Below are 21,479 nucleotides of genomic sequence, written 5' to 3' on the forward strand. Positions count from 1 at the left end.
TTCGCAAGTCAGTGTCTAAAAGTGGACTGGAACGCAGCAAAAGACAAAATGTGAAGAACGGTGGATCCCCGAGATGCATAAACTCTACAGGTCCAGAGGAGAATCAAAGGTAATCAATTAATGTAAAAAGGGTGGAGCCAACTTAATTCAAAGCTGTACAAAATGGCAAAGCCAAGCACTGGTGTGTGTTGTGGTGTTTGAGTCAAAGTTTGTTAGTATGGGATTCCTGAAAGGTGTGTTAGTGGTGGTTTTGGTAGTTGCATTTGATCTGCCTGATGTCTGGGGAAGTTTGAGGTACAGTCAAAGTCCAAGAAGTATGGGACCAAAATCAGATCCAGCTTCCAGAAGTCCTGGCCTTTCCCCTCTAGGGCTCTGGAACCCTTTGCAAGTGGCTTCTCAGTTTCAGAGCCCTTTGGGTCCCGACTCCAAAAGCCTTGCACAGGAGCCTTTTGGCCTTCAGGAGAAGCAGCTGTTGCAGGGTCCAGTGAAGCCTTTGGATTGGAGGTATCCCGTTGTTCCCGAGGTGCAGAGTGAGTTGGCGGTGGACTTCCAGTTGAGGCAACCCGTGACTCCCAGCAGCGTAGCGGTTCAATGCGGCGAGAACCGGGTCCTTGTAGAGGTCCAGCAGGACTTTTTCAGCAATGGTCAGTTGATCCAGCCAACTGGTCTGTCTTTAGGTGGATGTCCTGTTGTTGGTCAGAATCCTGGGGCAAGAGTGCTCATCTTTGAGTATGAATTACAGGACTGCAACAGTGTGCTGATGGTAAGAACTCATAAATCTTAATAGGTTATTTTGGTGTGGCAGAGGATAGCCAAAATCTTTCAAGGAAAGTCAGTTTACTTGGTCTTAGCTGCCCTGGCATTGCAAATGACAACCAAGTACTATTTGAATGTGGAAATCCTGAATTTTCAAATGACTTTCCTTTAAATAACCCTTCAAAACAACAACACTTTGATGCTCTTATTTAGGAGTTATTGCACTGAGCACTTTCCCATTCGTAGTGATATGAGGGCACTGTCTTGGTATATGTGAAATCTTTGGGATGACCCTCTTGGTAACCACAATCTTCTTTCAGATGAATGAGGATGAGCTTGTCTACACCTTCTCGCTTACCTACACCCCAGAGGCGCTTGCAGGTACTCCGATTACCCGGGCCGATGGTGCAATTGTCGGTGTTCAATGCCATTATCAAAGGTAAGTGCTCTCTGTGACTTTCTGTTTTGCTGCTTGTGCAACTGGGTCCATTTAATGGGTGTTTTCATGTACTGTAGGCTTCAGAATGTAAGCAGTGATGCCTTGAGGCCAGCATGGGTCCCTTATGCTTCATCAGAGGCTGGTGAAGAAGTCTTGCTGTTCTCCCTGAAGATCATGATGGGTTGGTACAAGTTTTCTTTCAATAATTCAGGTTCAGATTCCTTTTATTGTCATTGTAAATGAATACAACGAAATTCCATTTGCACTAAGTGAGGACGGATCTCAAGCAATAAATAAAAACAAGCGAATAAAAATAATATATAAAAAAACAATAAAACTATTCAGTAACATTTGTACATTTCAAGCACACTTCCAACACTCAGCTATCAGCTTGTATAAGATTTGTAAACATAAATAGATACAATTTATTGCGCAATCCCAGTTTGCTTGTTGATTTCATGATAGAGTTCAGTGTAGTGTTCAATGTAGTAATGGCACCTAATATACACCTTTACCCTTGCTATTGTGGCTGTGCCTAAAATGTTTTTTGTGTAGATGATTGGTCCTATCAGAGGCCTTCATACTCCTATTTCCTGGGTGGCGTTATTAACATCGAGGCATCTGTGAAGCAGTACAATCATGTGCCTCTGCGTGTGTTTGTGGACCGCTGTGTGGCCACTCAAGTACCTGATGTGAACTCCCTTCCAAGATATTCCTTCATTGAGAATCATGGGTAAGTTCATGGCCCTTGATGCGGAAGGACTGTTTCAGTTGCTTTTTGTAACCACTTTGTCACATACTCATGGCTAAGGTCTAGTTGCTTGATGTTGACATTCGAGTTACTCTTTCTGATTGCTGTGTCGTTAGATGCTTTGTGGATGCCAAAACTACAGCTTCCAGCTCCCGCTTCATGCCTCGGTCCCAAGTTGACAAGATCCAGTTCCAGCTGGAGGCGTTTATGTTCCAGGAGGGCAACAGTCCTTCTGTATGTGCTTTGTATATCATGTGTTAATTTGATGACTCCTCCCATCTGCTTTGGTTTTGTGACTTGTCTGTCATCCCTTGCAGATCTACATAACATGCATTCTGAAGGCAACTGTTGCTTCTGCACCCAGTGATGCTCAACGGAAATCCTGTTCCTTTGCCAATGGGTACTTTTTGTTTTATTTTTTGTTTTTTAGATGGACTTTGCTCATGTTGAAGGTTCCATGTCTTTGTATTTTTGCAGGTGGCTTGCAGCTGATGGAAACGACCAAGTTTGTGGTTGCTGTGACTCAACTTGTGGTCCTGATGCTGAATTTGCTGCTTCTCCCTATGGAGGTTGGTAGTGTTTTCTCTTTCTAAGGTTGCTTTTTATTCAAGTGCTCTAACTTGGCTCTTCTTTTTAGGCATTCAGTGGGAAAGCAAGGCCTCACTTGGTCCTGTAATGGTTCAAGAGCAAAAGAGAGGTTCTTAATAAAACTGACAAACCAATATTTGCTTGTTTCTGACTTGTCATTTTTACTTCATGTCTGGTTTAACAGATTTTAAACTGGGGAAAAAGTGCCTCATTCTGCTGATGTGGTGAAAGTGATGGTCCTACTGTGCTTTTTAGTCCCATAAACCATACAACCATAGGGTTCCAGAAGTTTATAACTTTCTCCATAGGTAACCAAGGTTAATTGGTATATGGTTTTGAAGCCATTGGTTTACATGACATGTTTTTAGTTTAACAGCAGAATTCCTGATGAAAAACATATCCATGATGCTCTTAAGAATTTGGCAAGCAAATAATTCCAAAACCGCTCAGCAGGGAACACCTTGTCCCATGAAGCACTGCTGATGTAATGGAGTTGGTCTCCCTATTGTATTCCTGTGCTCTCAAACTTAGTATATGAGTATTGTGATGCCTCATAGATTATAGTAAACTTTATCTGAAGTTTGATCCCTAAGCCCTAATGGTGGTTCTACAAAACTACCCCCCCCCCCCCCCCCCCCACCCTCTCTCTCTGGGATCTGTATTTATCAATCTCTAGTCTATCAATTGAACTCCGGTTCTTTTTAGATTACATTAAGCTTCTGTCATGGACAAGCTTCAGAATCTCGCCAGAAGTAGTAGATCATCTGAATACTTCGTCTACTCTTTTACGAATACTGTAAATTAAACATACTACTTTTGTCATATACTGTTTTTTGCTTTCTATATAGTAGGGAAGTATGCAATTTTGGATACAGCCCTTTTATCAAATAAGAGAGACTGACCCGGTGTCTCAATTTCCATACTATTTATGCTAAATAGTATGTTACAATAAAATAATATTGTCCCAAAGCATAGTATGTTGAAAAGAGTATGCCAGAAGTCCCTGGATGGTCTACTATTTCTGGTAAATTTTCGAAGTGTGGATCTGTGCTCACTATAATGGCTAATATTGCCCACAACCCATTGTGCTTTGGAGGATTCAGTTCAGAAATACAAACACGATTTAAAAGTGTTCAGAAAACTACAAAACATGGCGGATGTGCCAACCGATGGTTAAGTAGAGAGGTTTAGATAAAGGGGTTTGGGTGACCAATAATCAACATTTAAGCTGATTAAAATAGTTATGTAAAATTATCCGTGTTATATTTCATCTGCCACAACAATGTGAACTTTTATAAAGATCTGTTAGGCCCTTAACTTTTAAATGCATCATTGTGCAATAATATGAGGAGAGTCTATGCATGAAAAACCTGTGACTGGCAGATCAACGTGCTTCTGCATTTCTCTCCGATAGAGTAGGGAACTAAATTAGATGTGGAGGATTTTATCTTTGACAAGATGAATTACAGGTCAGTTTACCTGACAGGATACGTGTAAATAAGCGACAGAGAGCAACTGTTAAAGACGTTATTTTATGATGTGATAGTATGTTCCAAAGCTTGTCTACTCTTCTGTTACACATTCAAAAGTATGTACTTTTTCTTAACAAAAAGAGTAGATACTTTTAGGGCATAGTGTAAGTAGGCGAATTGAGATGCACTAGTGCTGTGTTCCAGTCCAAAACTGTCATACTCGCTAACTTCCCTACGTCTCGTTCACTCGGATGTACGTCATTGCTTACGTTGCATGAGTGCCCACTACTGGCGGAAACTGCAATGGACTGAATTGGAACGTCCTAAGCCCTTGATCACTTGGAATCAGCTATGGAGTTGATTTATTATTTACATTTTTTTTCCCCTTTAAGAATTTGTTTAATGCAGCATCCAAATGTATATATGTGTGTTTGGGTTGTTTTAAATTTAAAAAATCATAATTAATATATCATAGAGTTGTTTGTGGTGGTGGTGATTAGACAAGATCTACGGTGACATCACAATCGTGTTGCATTGTGGTATATGGAGCTTATTATTCCGTCCTTCGGATGAGACGTTAAACCGAGGCCCTGACTCTCTGTGGTCACAAAAAATCCCAGGATGTCTTTCGAAAGAGTAGGGGTGTAACCCCGGCATCCTGGCAAAATTTGCCCAGTGGCCTCTGTCCATCATGGCCTCCTAATCATCCCCATATATATATATATATATATATATATACCAATTTGCTTCATCACTCTGTCTCCTCTCCACCAGTAAGCTGGTGTGTGGTGGGCGTTCTGGCGCAATATGGCTGCCGTCGCATCATCCAGGTGGATGCTGCACATTGGTGGTGGTTGAGGAGATTCCCCCTTCTATGTGAAGCGCTTTGAGTGTCCAGAAAAGCGCTATATAAATGTGATGAATTATTATTATTATTATTATGGAGCTGCCTGAAGTGTAGAGCTGCCCGATTTTGACCGAGGGAGCAAGGGTCTGTCCATATAAACTTCCCTTGTCCACTTCATGAAAAGTTGAACGCACTTCAAAATGGTGGCAAGGATTCCTCCCAGGGCAAGTGCTTAGGGAAGTTTGCTAGTGCATGTCTAAAAGTGGACTGGAACGCAACACAAGACAAAATGTGAAGAGCGGTGGATCCCCGAGATGCATAAACTCTACAGGTCCAGAGCAGAATCAAAGGTAATCAATTAAGATAAAAGGGGTGGAGCCAACTTAATTCAAAGCTGTACAAAATAGAAAAGCCAAGCACTGGTGTGTGTTGTGGTGTTTGAGTCAAAGTTTGTTAGTATGGGATTCCTGAAAGGTGTGTTAGTGGTGGTTTTGGTAGTTGCATTTGATCTGCCTGATGTCTTGGGAAGTTTGAGGTACAGTCAAAGTCCAAGAAGTATGGGGCCAAAATCAGATCCAGCTTCCAGAAGTCCTGGCCTTTCCCCTCTAGGGCTCTGGAACCCTTTGCAAGTGGCTTCTCAGTTTCAGAGCCCTTTGGGTCCCGACTCCAAAAGCCTTGCACAGGAGCCTTTTGGCCTTCAGGAGAAGCAGCTTTTGCAGGGTCCAGTGAAGCCTTTGGATTGGAGGTATCCCATCGTTCCCGAGGTGCAGAGCGAGTTGGCGGTGGACTTCCAGTTGAGGCAACCCGTGACTCCCAGCAGCGTAGCGGTTCAATGCGGCGAGAACCGGGTTCTTGTAGAGGTCCAGCAGGACTTTTTCAGCAATGGTCAGTTGATCCAGCCAACTGGTCTGTCTTTAGGTGGATGTCCTGTTGTTGGTCAGGATCCTGGGGCAAGAGTGCTCATCTTTGAGTATGAATTACAGGACTGCAACAGTGTGCTGATGGTAAGAACTCAAATCTTTAATGGGTTATTTTAGTGTGGCAGAGGATAAGGAAAGTCAGTTTACTTGGTCTTGGTTGTCATTTGCAATGCCAGGGTAGCAAAGTAATATCTATTTGAATGTGGAAATCCTGCATTTTCAAAATACTTGCCTTTTAAATAACATTTCAAACCAACAACATTTTGATGCTCTTATTTAGGAGTTATTCCACCATTGCACTTTCCCATTCATAGTGATATGAGTGCACTGTCTTGGTATATGTGAAGTCTTTGGGATGACCCTATTGGTAACTTTATTTTAATTTTTACAGATGAATGAGGATGAGCTTGTCTACACCTTCTCTCTTACCTACACCCCTGAGGCGCTTGCAGGTACTCCGATTACCCGGGCCGATGGTGCAATTGTCGGTGTTCAATGCCATTATCAAAGGTAAGTGCTCTCTGTGACTTTCTGTTCTGCTGCTTGTGCAACTGGGTCCATTTAATGGGTGTTTTCATGTACTGTAGGCTTCAGAATGTAAGCAGTAATGCCTTGAGGCCAACATGGGTCCCTTATGCTTCATCAGAGGCTGGTGAAGAAGTCTTGCTTTTCTCCCTGAAGATCATGATGGGTTGGTACAAGTTTTTTCTTTCAATAATTTACACCTTTACTATTGTGGCTGTGCCTAAAATTTTATTTTTGTAGATGATTGGTCCTATCAGAGGCCTTCATACTCCTATTTCCTGGGTGGCGTTATTAACATCGAGGCATCTGTGAAGCAGTACAATCATGTGCCTCTGCGTGTGTTTGTGGACCGCTGTGTGGCCACTCAAGTACCTGATGTGAACTCTCTTCCAAGATATTCCTTCATTGAGAAACATGGGTAAGTTCATGGCCCTTGATGCGGTAGGACTGTTTCAGTTGCTTTTTGTCACAGAGTCATGGCTAAGGTCTACTTGCTTGATGTTGTAGTTGACATTCGAGTTACTCTTTCTGATTGCTGTGTCGTTAGATGCTTTGTGGATGCCAAAACTACAGCTTCCAGCTCCCGCTTCATGCCTCGGTCCCAGGTTGACAAGATCCAGTTCCAGCTGGAGGCGTTTATGTTCCAGGAGGGCAACAGTCCTTCTGTATGTGCTATGTATATCATGTGTTAACTTGACGACTCCTCCCATCTGCTTTGGTTTTGTGACTTGTCTGTCATCCCTTGCAGATCTACATAACATGTATTCTGAAGGCAACTATTGCGTCTGCACCCAGTGATGCTCAACGGAAATCCTGTTCCTTTGCCAATGGGTACTTTTTGTTTTATTTTTTGTGTTTTAGATGGACTTTGCTCATGTTGAAGGTTCCATGTCTTTGTATTTTTGCAGGTGGTTTGCAGCTGATGGAAACGACCAAGTTTGTGGTTGCTGTGACTCAACTTGTGGTCCTGATGCTGAATTTGCTGCTTCTCCCTATGGAGGTTGGTAGTGTTTTCTCTTTCTAAGGTTGCTTTTTATTCAAGTGCTCTAACTTGGCTCTTCTTTTTAGGCATTCAGTGGGAAGGCAAGGCCTCACTTGGTCCTGTAATGGTTCAAGAGCAAAAGAGAGGTTCTTAATAAAACTGACAAACCAATCCTTGCTTGTTTCTGACTTGTCATTTTTACTTCCTGTCTGGTTAACATTTTAAAGCTGCAGTCCGTAGCTTTTCCTCTTTGTCGCCATCTCTCTGTTCGAAATCTGTAACTGCAGTGATTCGCGGAATTATCATCTTTACGTGGGTTGTAAATCGGCATGAAACAGCGCGGATGAACACAGTGCTTTGAGGCGAGTGCTGCTGTCAGTCACCGCGCTGTGTGGATACTGTCATACAGAATCAGATTAACTTTTTGAAAGTTTGACCAACATAAGAATTTTCATAAGAAAATGTCTTCTGAACAAGTAACATCCATTTTTGTTCTGACCAACTAGGGGGAAAAAGCATTCGACATGATAAGCTTCGTTAGATTTAATCAACGCGATTTACAGCAACCGTGCAAATTATAGCCTACTTTGTTCTCAAATTGTTTGTTAACAACATCACATCAGCATTGCGTGACTAATGTTAAATTTAATGTGTTTTATGGTTACCTGTGTAGTTCAGAATTCATATTCTCCATAATAGCAAAACGAGAAAGGCACAACAAAGGAAACTCCATAACTGTGTGAATTAAGAAAACGTACTGTTACACGATTGAACTATTGAAATGTCTTAACTTACTTGTTCAGCAGAAAAAAGCCGTCTCTTCTTCTGTTTTGAACCCCTTCAAAACACGGAGTTCACGCACTTTTCAAAAGCCCCGCCGATGTTTAAATCCTTGTGTTCACATGAGACTGTTTCTTTCTCTTTCTCTAGCCACCTTAAGTACGAAGTCTTTTGGGTTTTATAACTGCTGAATCTCAAGTTGACAGATGATTGTTTGGATCTTTCTGGATGCCATAAGTTCAATTATGTAAAGTGCTGTGAGAAAAGCCTATACATCTAAACATCTCGTCACGCACAGTATAGCCGGCTAGCCGAAACTCCTTCATGTTTACGGGTGTGACGTAATGACGCAAAGACATCCTCGAATTTCCTGCGGAAACCCACCAGTACCACTGGAATTAAAATCATTATTACAAGCTAACCGTTTTGAATCTAGCTATGGCAATCAGATAGTTTTGACCACTGGCAGAATACGTTTTTTTAAAATAATTATTTTGGATTATTTTTAACTTAAAAAGCTACGGACTGCAGCTTTAAATTGGGCAAAAAGTGCCTCATTCTACTGATGTGGTGATCCTACTGTGCCTTAAGTCCCATATACCATACAACCATAGGGTTCCAGAAGTTTAGAACTTTCTCCATAGGTAACCTTAAACTGAGCTTTTTAAATGCAGCTACTGTAAGCTCCAAGGTTAATTGGTATTTTGAAGTGATCCGTTTACATGTTTTTAGATTAACAGCAGAATTCCTGATGAAAAACATATCCTTGATGCTCTTAAGAATTTGGCAAGCAAAAAATTCCAAAACCGCTCAGCAGGGAACACCTATTGTATTCCTGTGCTCTCAAACTTAGTATATGAGTATTGTGATGCCTCATAGTTTATAATAAACTTTATCTGAAGTTTGATCCCTCAGCCCTAATAGTTAAACAACTAAAGCGCCCCCCCCACCCCCACCCCCACTCCCCCCTCCCCCCTCCCCCCTCCACTTTCTCTTTCTGGGATCTGTATTTATAAATCTCTAGTCTTTCAATTGAACTCCGGTTCTTTTTAGATGCGTTAAATTTGTGTCATGGACAAGCTTCAGAATCTCGCCAGAAGTAGTTGTTCACCTGGAAACTTAATGCCCACTCTTTTATGAATACTGTAAATTCAAACATACCATTTTTGTCATATACTGTTTTTTTGCCAACTATATAGTAGGGAAGTATGCAATTTTGGATACAGCCTTTTTATCAAATAAGAGAGACTGACCCTGCGTCTCAATGTCCATTCTATTTAACCTAAAACAGTATGTGAGCTTAAAGTAACTGTGTCCCAAAGCATAGTATGCTGAAAAGAGCATGGCAGAAGTCCCCGGATGGTCTACTATTTCTGGTCAATTTAAGTGTGCATCTGTGTTCACTATAATGGCTAATGTTGCCCACAACCCATTGCGCTTTGGAGGATTCAGTTCAAAAATACACACACAATTTATAAGTGTTCGGAAAACTACAAAACATGGCGGATGTGCGCGACCGATGGTTAAGTAGAGAGGTTTAGATAAAGGGGTTTGGGTGACCAATAATCAACATTTAAGCTGATTAAAATAGATATGTAAAATTATCCGTGTTATATTTCATCTGCAACAACAATGTGAACTTTTATAAAGATCTGTTAGGCCATTAAATTTTAAATGCATCATTGTGCATTAATATGAGGAGAGTCTCTGCATGAAAGACCTGTGACTGGCAGATCAACGTGCTTCTGCATTTCTCCCCAATACAGTAGGGAACTAAATTAGATGTGGAGGATTTTATCTTTGACAAGATGAATTACAGGTCAGTTTACGTGACAGGATACGTGTAACTAAGCGACAGAGAGCAACCGTTAAAGACGCTATTTTATGATGTGATAGTATGTTCCAAAGCTTGTCAACTCTTCTGTTACACACTCAAAAGTATGTACTTTTTCTTCACAAAAAGAGTACATACTTTTAGGGAATGGTCTAAGTAGGCGAATTGAGATGCACTAGTGCTGCGTTCCAGTACAAAACTGTCATGCCCTTCACTCGCTAACTTCCCTCCGTCTCGTTCACTCGGATGTATGTCATTGCTTATGTTGCATGAGTGCCCACTACTGGCGGAAACTGCAATGGACTAAATTGGAACGTCCAAAGCCCTTGATCACTTGGAATCAGCTATGGAGTTGATTTATTATTTAAAATTGTTTCCCCTTTAAGAATTTGTTTAATGTAGCATCCAAATGTATAGATGTGTTTGGGTTGTTTTAAATAAATAAAAAAAATTAATATATTATAGAGTTGTTTGTGGTGGTGGTGATAAGACGAGATCTACGGTGACGTCACAATCGTGTTGCATTGTGGTATATAGAGCTGCCTGAAGTGTACATATGAAGTAGACTCGCTCCCTCGATCAAAATCAAGGGAGCGAGGGTCTGTCCACATAAACTTCCCTTGTCCACTTCATGAAAAGTGGAACGCACTTCAAAATGGCGGCAAGGATTCCCCTGAGGGCAAGTGCTTAGGGAAGTTCGCAAGTCAGTGTCTAAAAGTGCACTGGAATGCAGCAAAAGACAAAATGTGAAGAGCGGTGGATCCCCGAGATGCATAAACTCTACAGGTCCAGAGGAGAATCAAAGGTAATCAATTAAGGTAAAAGGGGTGGAGCCAACTTAATTCAAAGCTGTACAAAATGGCAAAGCCAAGCACTGGTGTGTGTTGTGGTGTTTGAGTTAAAGTTTGTTAGTATGGGATTCCTGAAAGGTGTGTTAGTGGTGGTTTTGGTAGTTGCATTTGATCTGCCTGATGTCTGGGGAAGTTTGAGGTACAGTCAAAGTCCAAGAAGTATGGGACCAAAATCAGATCCAGCTTCCAGAAGTCCTGGCTAGTGATGGCCAAATGAAGCGTTTCGAAGCATTATTGCTTTCCGATACAATTGTGTCGAAAATGGTTCATTACTCGAAGCTTCATTCAGATAGAAATTGCAGCACCATCTCCTGGTGAAGTAAATGTAATGCAAGAAAGCTGACAACCATAAAATGCCAGTAGGCTTATGTTAACGCCCCGTTTATGACGTGTTTACCGAGGCGATCAAAGCTGAAACAGTGTAGTGAAACTCATTTATGTAGGTGAAGTTTCCAGACACTGATGAATTTCATGTGTTCACCTTGATAATAAAACATTAAGCATGATGTGTGTGTGTGTGTAATTATTTCTTTGCCACTCTCCTCAACAATAAACTCAATCCAGTCTCCTCAACAATAAACTCTCCTCAACAATAAACTCAATCCACTCTCCTCAACAATAACACCAATCCAAACACCGACTACTACAACCCACGGTGTTGCCATGGTTTGGCTTCACTTTTATAAGAAATACAGCCGCCAAGTTTCAAACCTGTCAACACTGGATTGGGCTGTCAAAGCAGTCAGGTGGTTCACTACAGGAGTGAAGCAGTGTGTTTGCTTCAGACGTCATTTTCACGTGACTAATGACGTAATGATACAAGCTCCGAAGCAGTGGTTCATTGCAAGGACCGTTCGAGTTTGAAGCAAACTTCGGAGCGTCGGTGTCAGACGTAACATCACTAGTCCTGGCCTTTCCCTTCTAGGGCTCTGGAATCCTTTGCAAGTGGCTTCTCAGTTTCAGAGCCCTTTGGGTCCCGATTCCAAAAGCCTTGCACAGGAGCCTTTTGGCCTTCAGGAGAAGCAGCTGTTGCAGGGTCCAGTGAAGCCTTTGGATTGGAGGTATCCCATCGTTCCCGAGGAGCAGAGCGAGTTAGCGGTGGACTTCCAGTTGAGGCAACCCGTGACTCCCAGCAGCGTAGCGGTTCAATGCAGTGAGAACCGGGTTCTTGTAGAGGTCCAGCAGGACTTTTTCAGCAATGGTCAGTTGATCCAGCCAACTGGTCTGTCTTTAGGTGGATGTCCTGTTGTTAGTCAGGATCCTGGGGCAAGAGTGCTCATTTTTGAGTATGAATTACAGGACTGCAACAGTGTGCTGATGGTAAGAACTCAAATCTTTAATGGGTTATTTTAGTGTGGCAGAGGATAAGGAAAGTCAGTTTACTTGGTCTTGGTTGTCATTTGCAATGCCAGGGTAGCAAAGTAATATCTATTTGAATGTGGAAATCCTGCATTTTCAAAATACTTGCCTTTTAAATAACATTTCAAACCAACAACATTTTGATGCTCTTATTTAGGAGTTATTCCACCATTGCACTTTCCCATTCATAGTGATATGAGGGCACTGTCTTGGTATATGTGAAGTCTTTGGGATGACCCTATTGGTAACTTTATTTTATTTTTTACAGATGAATGAGGATGAGCTTGTCTACACCTTCTCTCTTACCTACACCCCTGAGGCGCTTGCAGGTACTCCGATTACCCGGGCCGATGGTGCAATTGTCGGTGTTCAATGCCATTATCAAAGGTAAGTGCTCTGTGACTTTCTGTTCTGCTGCTTGTACAACTGGGTCCATTTTAATGGGTATTTTCATGTACTGTAGGCTTCAGAATGTAAGCAGTAATGCCTTGAGGCCAGCATGGGTCCCTTATGCTTCATCAGAGGCTGGTGAAGAAGTCTTGCTTTTCTCCCTGAAGATCATGATGGGTTGGTACAAGTTTTTTCTTTCAATAATTTACACCTTTACTATTGTGGCTGTGCCTAAATTTTTTTTTTTGTAGATGATTGGTCCTATCAGAGGCCTTCATACTCCTATTTCCTGGGTGGCGTTATTAACATCGAGGCATCTGTGAAGCAGTACAATCATGTGCCTCTGCGTGTGTTTGTGGACCGCTGTGTGGCCACTCAAGTACCTGATGTGAACTCTCTTCCAAGATATTCCTTCATTGAGAATCATGGGTAAGTTCATGGCTCTTGATGCGGTAGGACTGTTTCAGTTGCTTTTTGTAACCACTTTGTCAGACTCATGGCTAAGGTCTACTTGCTTGATGTTGTAGTTGACATTCGAGTTACTCTTTCTGATTGCTGTGTCGTTAGGTGCTTTGTGGATGCCAAAACTACAGCTTCCAGCTCCCGCTTCATGCCTCGGTCCCAGGTTGACAAGATCCAGTTCCAGCTGGAGGCGTTTATGTTCCAGGAGGGCAACAGTCCTTCTGTATGTGCTTTGTATATCATGTGTTAACTTGACGACTCCTCCCATCTGCTTTGGTTTTGTGACTTGTCTGTCATCCCTTGCAGATCTACATAACATGTATTCTGAAGGCAACTATTGCTTCTGCACCCAGTGATGCTCAACGGAAATCCTGTTCCTTTGCCAATGGGTACTTTTTGTTTTATTTTTTTGTGTTTTAGATGGACTTTGCTCATGTTGAAGGTTCCATGTCTTTGTATTTTTGCAGGTGGTTTGCAGCTGATGGAAACGACCAAGTTTGTGGTTGCTGTGACTCAACTTGTGGTCCTGATGCTGAATTTGCTACTTCTCCCTATGGAGGTTGGTAGGGCTTGCTCTTTCTAAGGTTGCATTTTATTCAAGTGCTCTAACTTGGCTCTTCTCTCTAGGCATTCAGTGGGAAGGTAAGGCCTCACTTGGTCCTGTAATGGTTCAAGAGCAAAAGAGAGGTTCTTAATAAAACTGACAAACCAATCCTTGCTTGTTTCTGACTTGTCATTTTTACTTCCTGTCTGGTTAACATTTTAAAGCTGCAGTCCGTAGCTTTTCCTCTTTGTCGCCATCTCTCTGTTCGAAATCTGTAACTGCAGTGATTCGCGGAATTATCATCTTTACGTGGGTTGTAAATCGGCATGAAACAGCGCGGATGAACACAGTGCTTTAAGGCGAGTGCTGCTGTCACTCACCGCGCTGTGTGGATACTGTCATACAGAATCACAGATTCACTTTTTGAAAGTTTGACCAACATAAGCATTTTCATAAGAAAATGTCTTCTGAACAAGTAAGTAACATCCATTTTTGTTCTGACCAACTAGGGGAAAAAGCATTCGTCATGATAAGCTTCGTTAGATTTAATCAACGCGATTTACAGCAACCGTGCAAATTATAGCCTACTTTGTTCTCAAATTGTTTGTTAACAACATCACATCAGCATTGCGTGACTAATGTTAAATTTAATGTGTTTTATGGTTACCTGTGTAGTTCAGAATTCATATTCTCCATAATAGCAAAACGAGAAAGGCACAACAAAGGAAACTCCATAACTGTGTGAATTAAGAAAACGTACTGTTACACGATTGAACTATTGAAATGTCTTAACTTACTTGTTCAGCAGAAAAAAGCCGTCTCTTCTTCTGTTTTGAACCCCTTCAAAACATGGAGTTCACGCACTTTTCAAAAGCCCCGCCGATGTTTAAATCCTTGTGTTCGCATGAGACTGTTTCTTTCTCTTTCTCTAGCCACCTTTATTCCGAAGTACGAAGTCTTTTGGGTTTTATAACTGCTGAATCTCCAGTTGACACTGATGATTGTTGTTTGGATCTTTCTGGATGCCATAAGGTTAATTATGTAAAGTGCTGTGAGAAAAGCCTATACATCTAAACATCTCGTCACGCACAGTATAGCCGGCTAGCCGAAACTCCTTCATGTTTACGGGTGTGACGTAATGACGCAAAGACATGCTCGAATTTCCCGCGGAAACCCACCAGTACCACTGGAATTAAAATCATTATTACAAGCTAACCGTTTTGAATCTAGCTATTGCAAGCAGATAGTCTTGACCACTGGCAGAATAAGTTTTTTTTAATATAATTATTTTTAACTTAAAGCTACGGACTGCAGCTTTAAATTGGGCAAAAAGTGCCTCATTCTACTGATGTGGTGATCCTACTGTGCCTTAAGTCCCATATACCATACAACCATAGGGTTCCAGAAGTTTAGAACTTTCTCCATAGGTAACCTTAAACTGAGCTTTTTAAATGCAGCTACTGTAAGCTCCAAGGTTAATTGGTATTTTGAAGTGATCCGTTTACATGTTTTTAGATTAACAGCAGAATTCCTGATGAAAAACATATCCTTGATGCTCTTAAGAATTTGGCAAGCAAATAATTCCAAAACCGCTCAGCAGGGAACACCTATTGTATTCCTGTGCTCTCAAACTTAGTATATGAGTATTGTGATGCCTCATAGTTTATAATAAACTTTATCTGAAGTTTGATCCCTGAGCCCTAATAAAGTTAGCACTGCTTAACTCCGTAAAGAATAGGTGATGTCTGCACATAAGACAAACTTGAACTTAAATGTTGTGGTGTTATTTTTATTTTTATCTGTCTGATCCTGTATTTGAATTGATGTTTGATGTTGTCATGTACTGCATGTTAATTTGTTTGGCTACTGCAGCAGAACTAATCGCCCCTCGGGGACAAATAAAGGTCTTGAACTTGAACTTGAACTTGAACTAATAGTTAAACAACTAAAGCCCCCACCCCCACCCCCACTTTCTCTTTCTGGGATCTGTATTTATAAATCTCTAGTCTTTCAATTGAACTCCGGTTCTTTTTAGATGCGTTAAATTTGTGTCATGGACAAGCTTCAGAATCTCAACAGAAGTAGTTGTTCACCCGGAAACTTAATGCCCACTCTTTTATGAATACTGTAAATTCAAACATACCATTTTTGTCATATACTGTTTTTTTGCCAACTATATAGTAGGGAAGTATGCAATTTTGGATACAGCCCTTTTATCAAATAAGAGAGACTGACCCTGCGTCTCAATGTCTTTACTATTTAACCTAAAACAGTATGTGAGCTTAAAGTAACTGTGTCCCAAAGCATAGTATGCTGAAAAGAGCATGGCAGAAGTCCCCGGATGGTCTACTATTTCTGGTCAATTTAAGTGTGCATCTGTGTTCACTATAATGGCTAATGTTGCCCACAACCCATTGCGCTTTGGAGGATTCAGTTCAAAAATACACACACAATTTATAAGTGTTCGGAAAACTACAAAACATGGCGGATGTGCGCGACCGATGGTTAAGTAGAGAGGTTTAGATAAAGGGGTTTGGGTGACCAATAATCAACATTTAAGCTGATTAAAATAGTTATGTAAAATTATCCGTGTTATATTTCATCTGCAACAACAATGTGAACTTTTATAAAGATCTGTTAGGCCATTAACTTTTAAATGCATCATTGTGCATTAACAGGAGGAGAGTCTATGCATGAAAAACCTGTGACTGGCAGCTCAACGTGCTTCTGCATTTCTCTCCGATACAGTAGGGAACTAAATTAGATGTGGAGGATTTTATCTTTGACCAGATGAATTACAGGTCAGTTTACGTGACAGGATACGTGTAACTAAGCGACAGAGAGCAACCGTTAAAGACGCTATTTTATGATGTGACAGTATGTTCCAAAGCTTGTCTATTCTTCTGTTACACACTCAAAAGTATGTACTTTTTCTTCACAAAAAGAGTACATACTTTTAGGGAATGGTGTAAGTAGGCGAATTGAGATGCACTAATGCTGCGTTCCAGTCCAAAACTGTCATGCCCTTCACTCGCTAACTTCCCTCCGTCTCGTTCACTCGGATGTATGTCATTGCTTATGTTGCATGAGTGCCCACTACTGGCGGAAACTGCAATGGACTGAATTGGAACGTCCAAAGCCCTTGATCACTTGGAATCAGCTATGGAGTTGATTTATTATTTAAAATTGTTTCCCCTTTAAGAATTTGTTTAATGTAGCATCCAAATGTATAGATGTGTTTGGGTTGTTTTAAATAAAAAAAAAAAAATTAATATATTATAGAGTTGTTTGTGGTGGTGGTGATAAGATGAGATCTACGGTGACGTCACAATCGTGTTGCATTGTGGTATATAGAGCTGCCTGAAGTGTACATATGAAGTAGACTCGCTCCCTCGATTTGGGTCTGTCCAGATAAACTTCCCTCGTCCACTTCATGAAAAGTGGAACGCACTTCAACATGGCGGCAAGGATTCCCCTGAGGGCAAGTGCTTAGGGAAGTTCGCAAGTCAGTGTCTAAAAGTGCACTGGAATGCAGCAAAAGACAAAATGTGAAGAGCGGTGGATCCCCGAGATGCATAAACTCTACAGGTCCAGAGGAGAATCAAAGGTAATCAATTAAGGTAAAAAGGGTGGAGCCAACTTAATTCAAAGCTGTACAAAATGGCAAAGCCAAGCACTGGTGTGTGTTGTGGTGTTTGAGTTAAAGTTTGTTAGTATGGGATTCCCAAAAGGTGTGTTAGTGGTGGTTTTGGTAGTTGCATTTGATCTACCTGATGTCTTGGGAAGTTTGAGGTACAGTCAAAGTCCAAGAAGTATGGGGCCAAAATCAGATCCAGCTTCCAGAAGTCCTGGCCTTTCTCCTCTAGGGCTCTGGAATCCTTTGCAAGTGGCTTCTCAGTTTCAGAGTCCTTTGGGTCCCGACTCCAAAAGCCTTGCACAGGAGCCTTTTGGCCTTCAGGAGAAGCAGCTGTTGCAGGGTCCAGTGAAGCCTTTGGATTGGAGGTATCCCATCGTTCCCGAGGAGCAGAGCGAGTTAGCGGTGGACTTCCAGTTGAGGCAACCCGTGACTCCCAGCAGCGTAGCGGTTCAATGCAGTGAGAACCGGGTTCTTGTAGAGGTCCAGCAGGACTTTTTCAGCAATGGTCAGTTGATCCAGCCAACTGGTCTGTCTTTAGGTGGATGTCCTGTTGTTGGTCAGGATCCTGGGGCAAGAGTGCTCATCTTTGAGTATGAATTACAGGACTGCAACAGTGTGCTGATGGTAAGAACTCAAATCTTTAATGGGTTATTCTAGTGTGGCAGAGGATAAGGAAAGTCAGTTTACTTGGTCTCGGTTGTCATTTGCAATGCCAGGGTAGCAAAGTAATATCTATTTGAATGTGGAAATCCGGAATTTTCAAAATACTTACCTTTTAAATAACATTTCACAACAACATTTTGATGCTCTTATTTAGGAGTTATTCCACCATTGCACTTTCCCATTCATAGGGATATGAGGGCACTGTCTTTGTATATGTGAAGTCTTTGGGATGACCCTATTGGTAACTTTATTTTATTTTTTTATAGATGAATGAGGATGAGCTTGTCTACACCTTCTCTCTTACCTACACCCCTGAGGCGCTTGCAGGTACTCCGATTACCCGGGCCGATGGTGCAATTGTCGGTGTTCAATGCCATTATCAAAGGTGAGTGATCTCTGTGACTTTCTGTTCTGCTGCTTGTGCAACTGGGTCCATTTTAATGGGTGTTTTCATGTACTGTAGGCTTCAGAATGTAAGCAGTAATGCCTTGAGGCCAACATGGGTCCCTTATGCTTCATCAGAGGCTGGTGAAGAAGTCTTGCTTTTCTCCCTGAAGATCATGATGGGTTGGTACAAGTTTTTTCTTTTCAATAATTTACACCTTTACTATTATGGCCGTGCCTAAAATGTTTTTTTGTATAGATGATTGGTCCTATCAGAGGCCTTCATACTCCTATTTCCTGGGTGGCGTTATTAACATTGAGGCATCTGTGAAGCAGTACAATCATGTGCCTCTGCGTGTGTTTGTGGACCGCTGTGTGGCCACTCAAGTACCTGATGTGAACTCTCTTCCAAGATATTCCTTCATTGAGAATCATGGGTAAGTTCATGGCTCTTGATGCGGTAGGACTGTTTCAGTTGCTTTTTGTCACAGAGTCATGGCTAAGGTCTACTTGCTTGATGTTGTAGTTGACATTAGAGTTACTCTTTCTAATTGCTGTGTCGTTAGATGCTTTGTGGATGCAAAAACTACAGCTTCCAGCTCCCGCTTCATGCCTCGGTCCCAGGTTGACAAGATCCAGTTCCAGCTGGAGGCGTTTATGTTCCAGGAGGGCAACAGTCCTTCTGTATGTGCTATGTATATCATGTGTTAATTTGACGACTCCTCCCATCTGCTTTGGTTTTGTGACTTGTCTGTCATCCCTTGCAGATCTACATAACATGTATTCTGAAGGCAACTATTGCTTCTGCACCCAGTGATGCTCAGCGGAAATCCTGTTCTTTTGCCAATGGGTACTTAATTTTTTTTTTTTTTTTTTTAGATGGACTTTGCTCATGTTGAAGGTGTGTTTTTTATTTATTTTTTTATTTATTTATTTTTCAGGTGGTTTGCAGCTGATGGAAACGACCAAGTTTGTGGTTGCTGTGGCTCAACTTGTGGTCCTGATGCTGAATTTGCTGCTTCTCCCTATGGAGGTTGGTAGGGCTTGCTCTTTCTAAGGTTGCATTTTATTCAAGTGCTCTAACTTGGCTCTCTTCTCTCTAGGCATTCAATGGCAAGGCAAGGCCTCACTTGGTCCTGTAATGGTTCAAGGGCAAAAGAGAGGTTCTTAATAAAAACTGACAAACCAATCCTTGCTTGTTTCTAACTTGTCATTTTTACTTCATGTCTGGTTTAACAGATTTTATATTTGGGGGGGAAAAAGTGCCTCATTCTGCTGATGTGAAGTGATGGTCCTACTTTCTCTCGAGAGAATGATTGTGTGATAGTGGTTTTCAGTCCTGAAATGTGCCTGAAATCAAGTACTTCCCTATTATGTAGTATGCCCTATTAAAATATGTCTGAATTAGAGGTCTGCATGGGCTTTAAACTGAAGCCCGAACCTGGCCCATACCCGCGATCATTTAACCCGACATTTACATATTAAGCCTGAACCCGACCCCGAGGTCCATTCTTCTGTTTCTCACAGCAAATACGCGCGAGAGCGGTAGGACATGCGCAAAACAGTTTTGTGATATATATGATAAAATAAAACAGAGAAATTATATCATTATTTTTGAGAGAGAACCTGTGTGTATGCACATCTGCGCACGTATGTAGCCTACTTTCTCTCTCGCGCGCGCCGGTCACCACAACACAGCAAGCAGGCAAAGCACACGGCACGCAAACTATATAGCTTATTTAGTTTTTCTTAGTTAAACCCGAACCCAACCCGAGGCTGTTCATTAAACATGAACCCGACCTGAAACCCGCACATTGTTCGGGCTCAGGTCGGGTAGCAGACCTCTAGTCTTAATACATGGTATTTGAAAAACAGTAGGTGAAAAGTCCACGAATTGCCTATTACTTCTGTGAAAATTCTGAAGTGTGCATTCAATGGGGCCATGGGAGAGGATTTATGAATACCAGTAAAGCGACGCAACTGGTGCTGGTAGGTCACAAGACAATAACATGGAAGATGTGGTATGTCTGAATTTCATTCTATAGAGGATAATTTTTGAATGGTCAAAGTAAATTTGAATATAGTACGTATTCAGACAGTATGTGATTTCGGACGCTGATTTGAGCGCTGGTCCATGGGATCCACTAATCTGCACCTTTTCTGTCTCCCTTTTCGAATCAGGCTTGTTAAATTCATCAGCTCATTAAACGAGAACTACTCTTAACCGAACTAAGTGTATATTTACACGACAATGTCCTAAAAATAGGAAAGGTTTTCCTTCGCGTTTTTAAATGTTTTGGGCGTCCTTACTATAAAAATCTGACGCAGACCGGAGGGAGTTGTTTTTTGTCACGGTTGGCGTGTCTGGTTTTCGTTTTTTAGGTAAGGAGCGGGTGCTATTATGTTTTGAGTTTTCTTAAGTAGAATAGATTAGGTAGGGCATGTTGAACGCCGAAGACTTTATTTTGTTGTATTTTCTTGTGTTAGTAGGTTATTGGGATGGGGATGTAGTTAGAATGCGGGTTTTATTTCTTTGATTTAGTCCCACTCAGGTTCCTACTCCCTGTGTATGGTGTTCTTTAATCTCTCTCTTTTGAGCATTTTGTTGTGAATAAATATTCCTTTTTTTTTCTCAATTTATACTCTCCTATTAGTGTTCTTTTGCACCAGCGTCTTAAACGCGTTACCAGGGTTAAAACGATCCGGTAATTTATTTTGTTGTTCCCTCATGCCCTTAGCCATTTTAGGGACGTAACAAGTACAGACAACAAGGTTGTCAAAATGATCCCGGTTCACAAGGATCTGTGAAAATGACTAAAAACGCTGTATTCTGCTGCCAGGCCAGTAGTGGGCAATGACACTTGTAAAGAAGCAATACGCTCATATAAACAGAACACGTAATACCAAGGGGGTAATCCATCGACCGGAAGTTGAAGCCGGCCGGGTGCCGCCATGTTGTAGCAGAACTTCACTTGCGTTAGCATTTCCATTGACTCCCATTCATTTTTGCGTCACTTTGACAGCGAATAACTTTACATCTGAGGCGTTTAAAGACTCCATTTGTCCATTATTTATTTCTAAAGAAACACGACAATGTATAAAGGGCTCCATTACCTTCTATGTTACATTATGGCCCCGTAGAAACAGATTTAGTAAAAATAGGCTAACGATTGCGTCATAACCACTCGACTCTGTCGCCCTGTACAGAAATGACCGTACAGACAGGAGGAGAAGCTCGCAGGCAATCGGGGGGACGTCTCGTCAAGGGAGAAGCCCATAGATAATGAGTCCATAA

The 21,479-nt window shown here is 41.6% G+C and overlaps 4 protein-coding genes across 4 annotated transcripts in view; all 4 read left to right on the top strand.

Annotated features, from left to right (window-relative positions):
• The first annotated feature begins 172 nt into the window (after nucleotides 1–172).
• On the top strand, nucleotides 173–2,651 carry LOC130075807 (zona pellucida sperm-binding protein 3-like). Its single transcript, XM_056240570.1, has 8 exons — nucleotides 173–763; nucleotides 1,077–1,195; nucleotides 1,273–1,376; nucleotides 1,751–1,928; nucleotides 2,063–2,180; nucleotides 2,264–2,346; nucleotides 2,424–2,515; nucleotides 2,584–2,651. The coding sequence occupies exons 1-8, from the start codon at nucleotides 218–220 to the stop codon at nucleotides 2,649–2,651; spliced, it is 1,308 nt and encodes a 435-aa protein (XP_056096545.1). The 5' UTR covers nucleotides 173–217.
• A 2,629-nt stretch (nucleotides 2,652–5,280) lies between these two features.
• Nucleotides 5,281–7,448, top strand: LOC130075760 (zona pellucida sperm-binding protein 3-like). The gene is made up of 8 exons (XM_056240524.1): nucleotides 5,281–5,857; nucleotides 6,165–6,283; nucleotides 6,361–6,464; nucleotides 6,539–6,716; nucleotides 6,846–6,963; nucleotides 7,047–7,129; nucleotides 7,207–7,298; nucleotides 7,367–7,448. The coding sequence occupies exons 1-8, from the start codon at nucleotides 5,312–5,314 to the stop codon at nucleotides 7,432–7,434; spliced, it is 1,308 nt and encodes a 435-aa protein (XP_056096499.1). The 5' UTR covers nucleotides 5,281–5,311; the 3' UTR covers nucleotides 7,435–7,448.
• Nucleotides 7,449–10,807: 3,359 nt separating this feature from the next.
• LOC130075808 (zona pellucida sperm-binding protein 3-like) lies at nucleotides 10,808–13,538 on the top strand. The gene is made up of 8 exons (XM_056240571.1): nucleotides 10,808–10,904; nucleotides 11,671–12,065; nucleotides 12,373–12,491; nucleotides 12,568–12,671; nucleotides 12,746–12,923; nucleotides 13,062–13,179; nucleotides 13,263–13,345; nucleotides 13,424–13,538. The coding sequence occupies exons 1-8, from the start codon at nucleotides 10,808–10,810 to the stop codon at nucleotides 13,521–13,523; spliced, it is 1,194 nt and encodes a 397-aa protein (XP_056096546.1). The 3' UTR covers nucleotides 13,524–13,538.
• Nucleotides 13,539–17,215: 3,677 nt separating this feature from the next.
• Nucleotides 17,216–21,479, top strand: part of LOC130075773 (zona pellucida sperm-binding protein 3-like) — a 33,201-nt gene continuing 28,937 nt past the window's right edge. Inside the window, exons 1-6 of the mRNA XM_056240540.1 lie at nucleotides 17,216–17,761; nucleotides 18,067–18,185; nucleotides 18,264–18,367; nucleotides 18,444–18,621; nucleotides 18,751–18,868; nucleotides 18,952–19,034. Of these exons, the coding sequence (XP_056096515.1) occupies nucleotides 17,216–17,761; nucleotides 18,067–18,185; nucleotides 18,264–18,367; nucleotides 18,444–18,621; nucleotides 18,751–18,868; nucleotides 18,952–19,034 (1,148 nt within the window). The remainder of the gene's footprint in view (nucleotides 17,762–18,066; nucleotides 18,186–18,263; nucleotides 18,368–18,443; nucleotides 18,622–18,750; nucleotides 18,869–18,951; nucleotides 19,035–21,479) is intronic.

Source organism: Rhinichthys klamathensis, unplaced genomic scaffold (assembly GCF_029890125.1).
Source record: "Rhinichthys klamathensis goyatoka isolate OS25496 unplaced genomic scaffold, OSU_Roscu_1.1 h1tg000603l_1, whole genome shotgun sequence".
In the NCBI taxonomy this organism is placed as follows: Eukaryota; Metazoa; Chordata; class Actinopteri; order Cypriniformes; family Leuciscidae; genus Rhinichthys; species Rhinichthys klamathensis.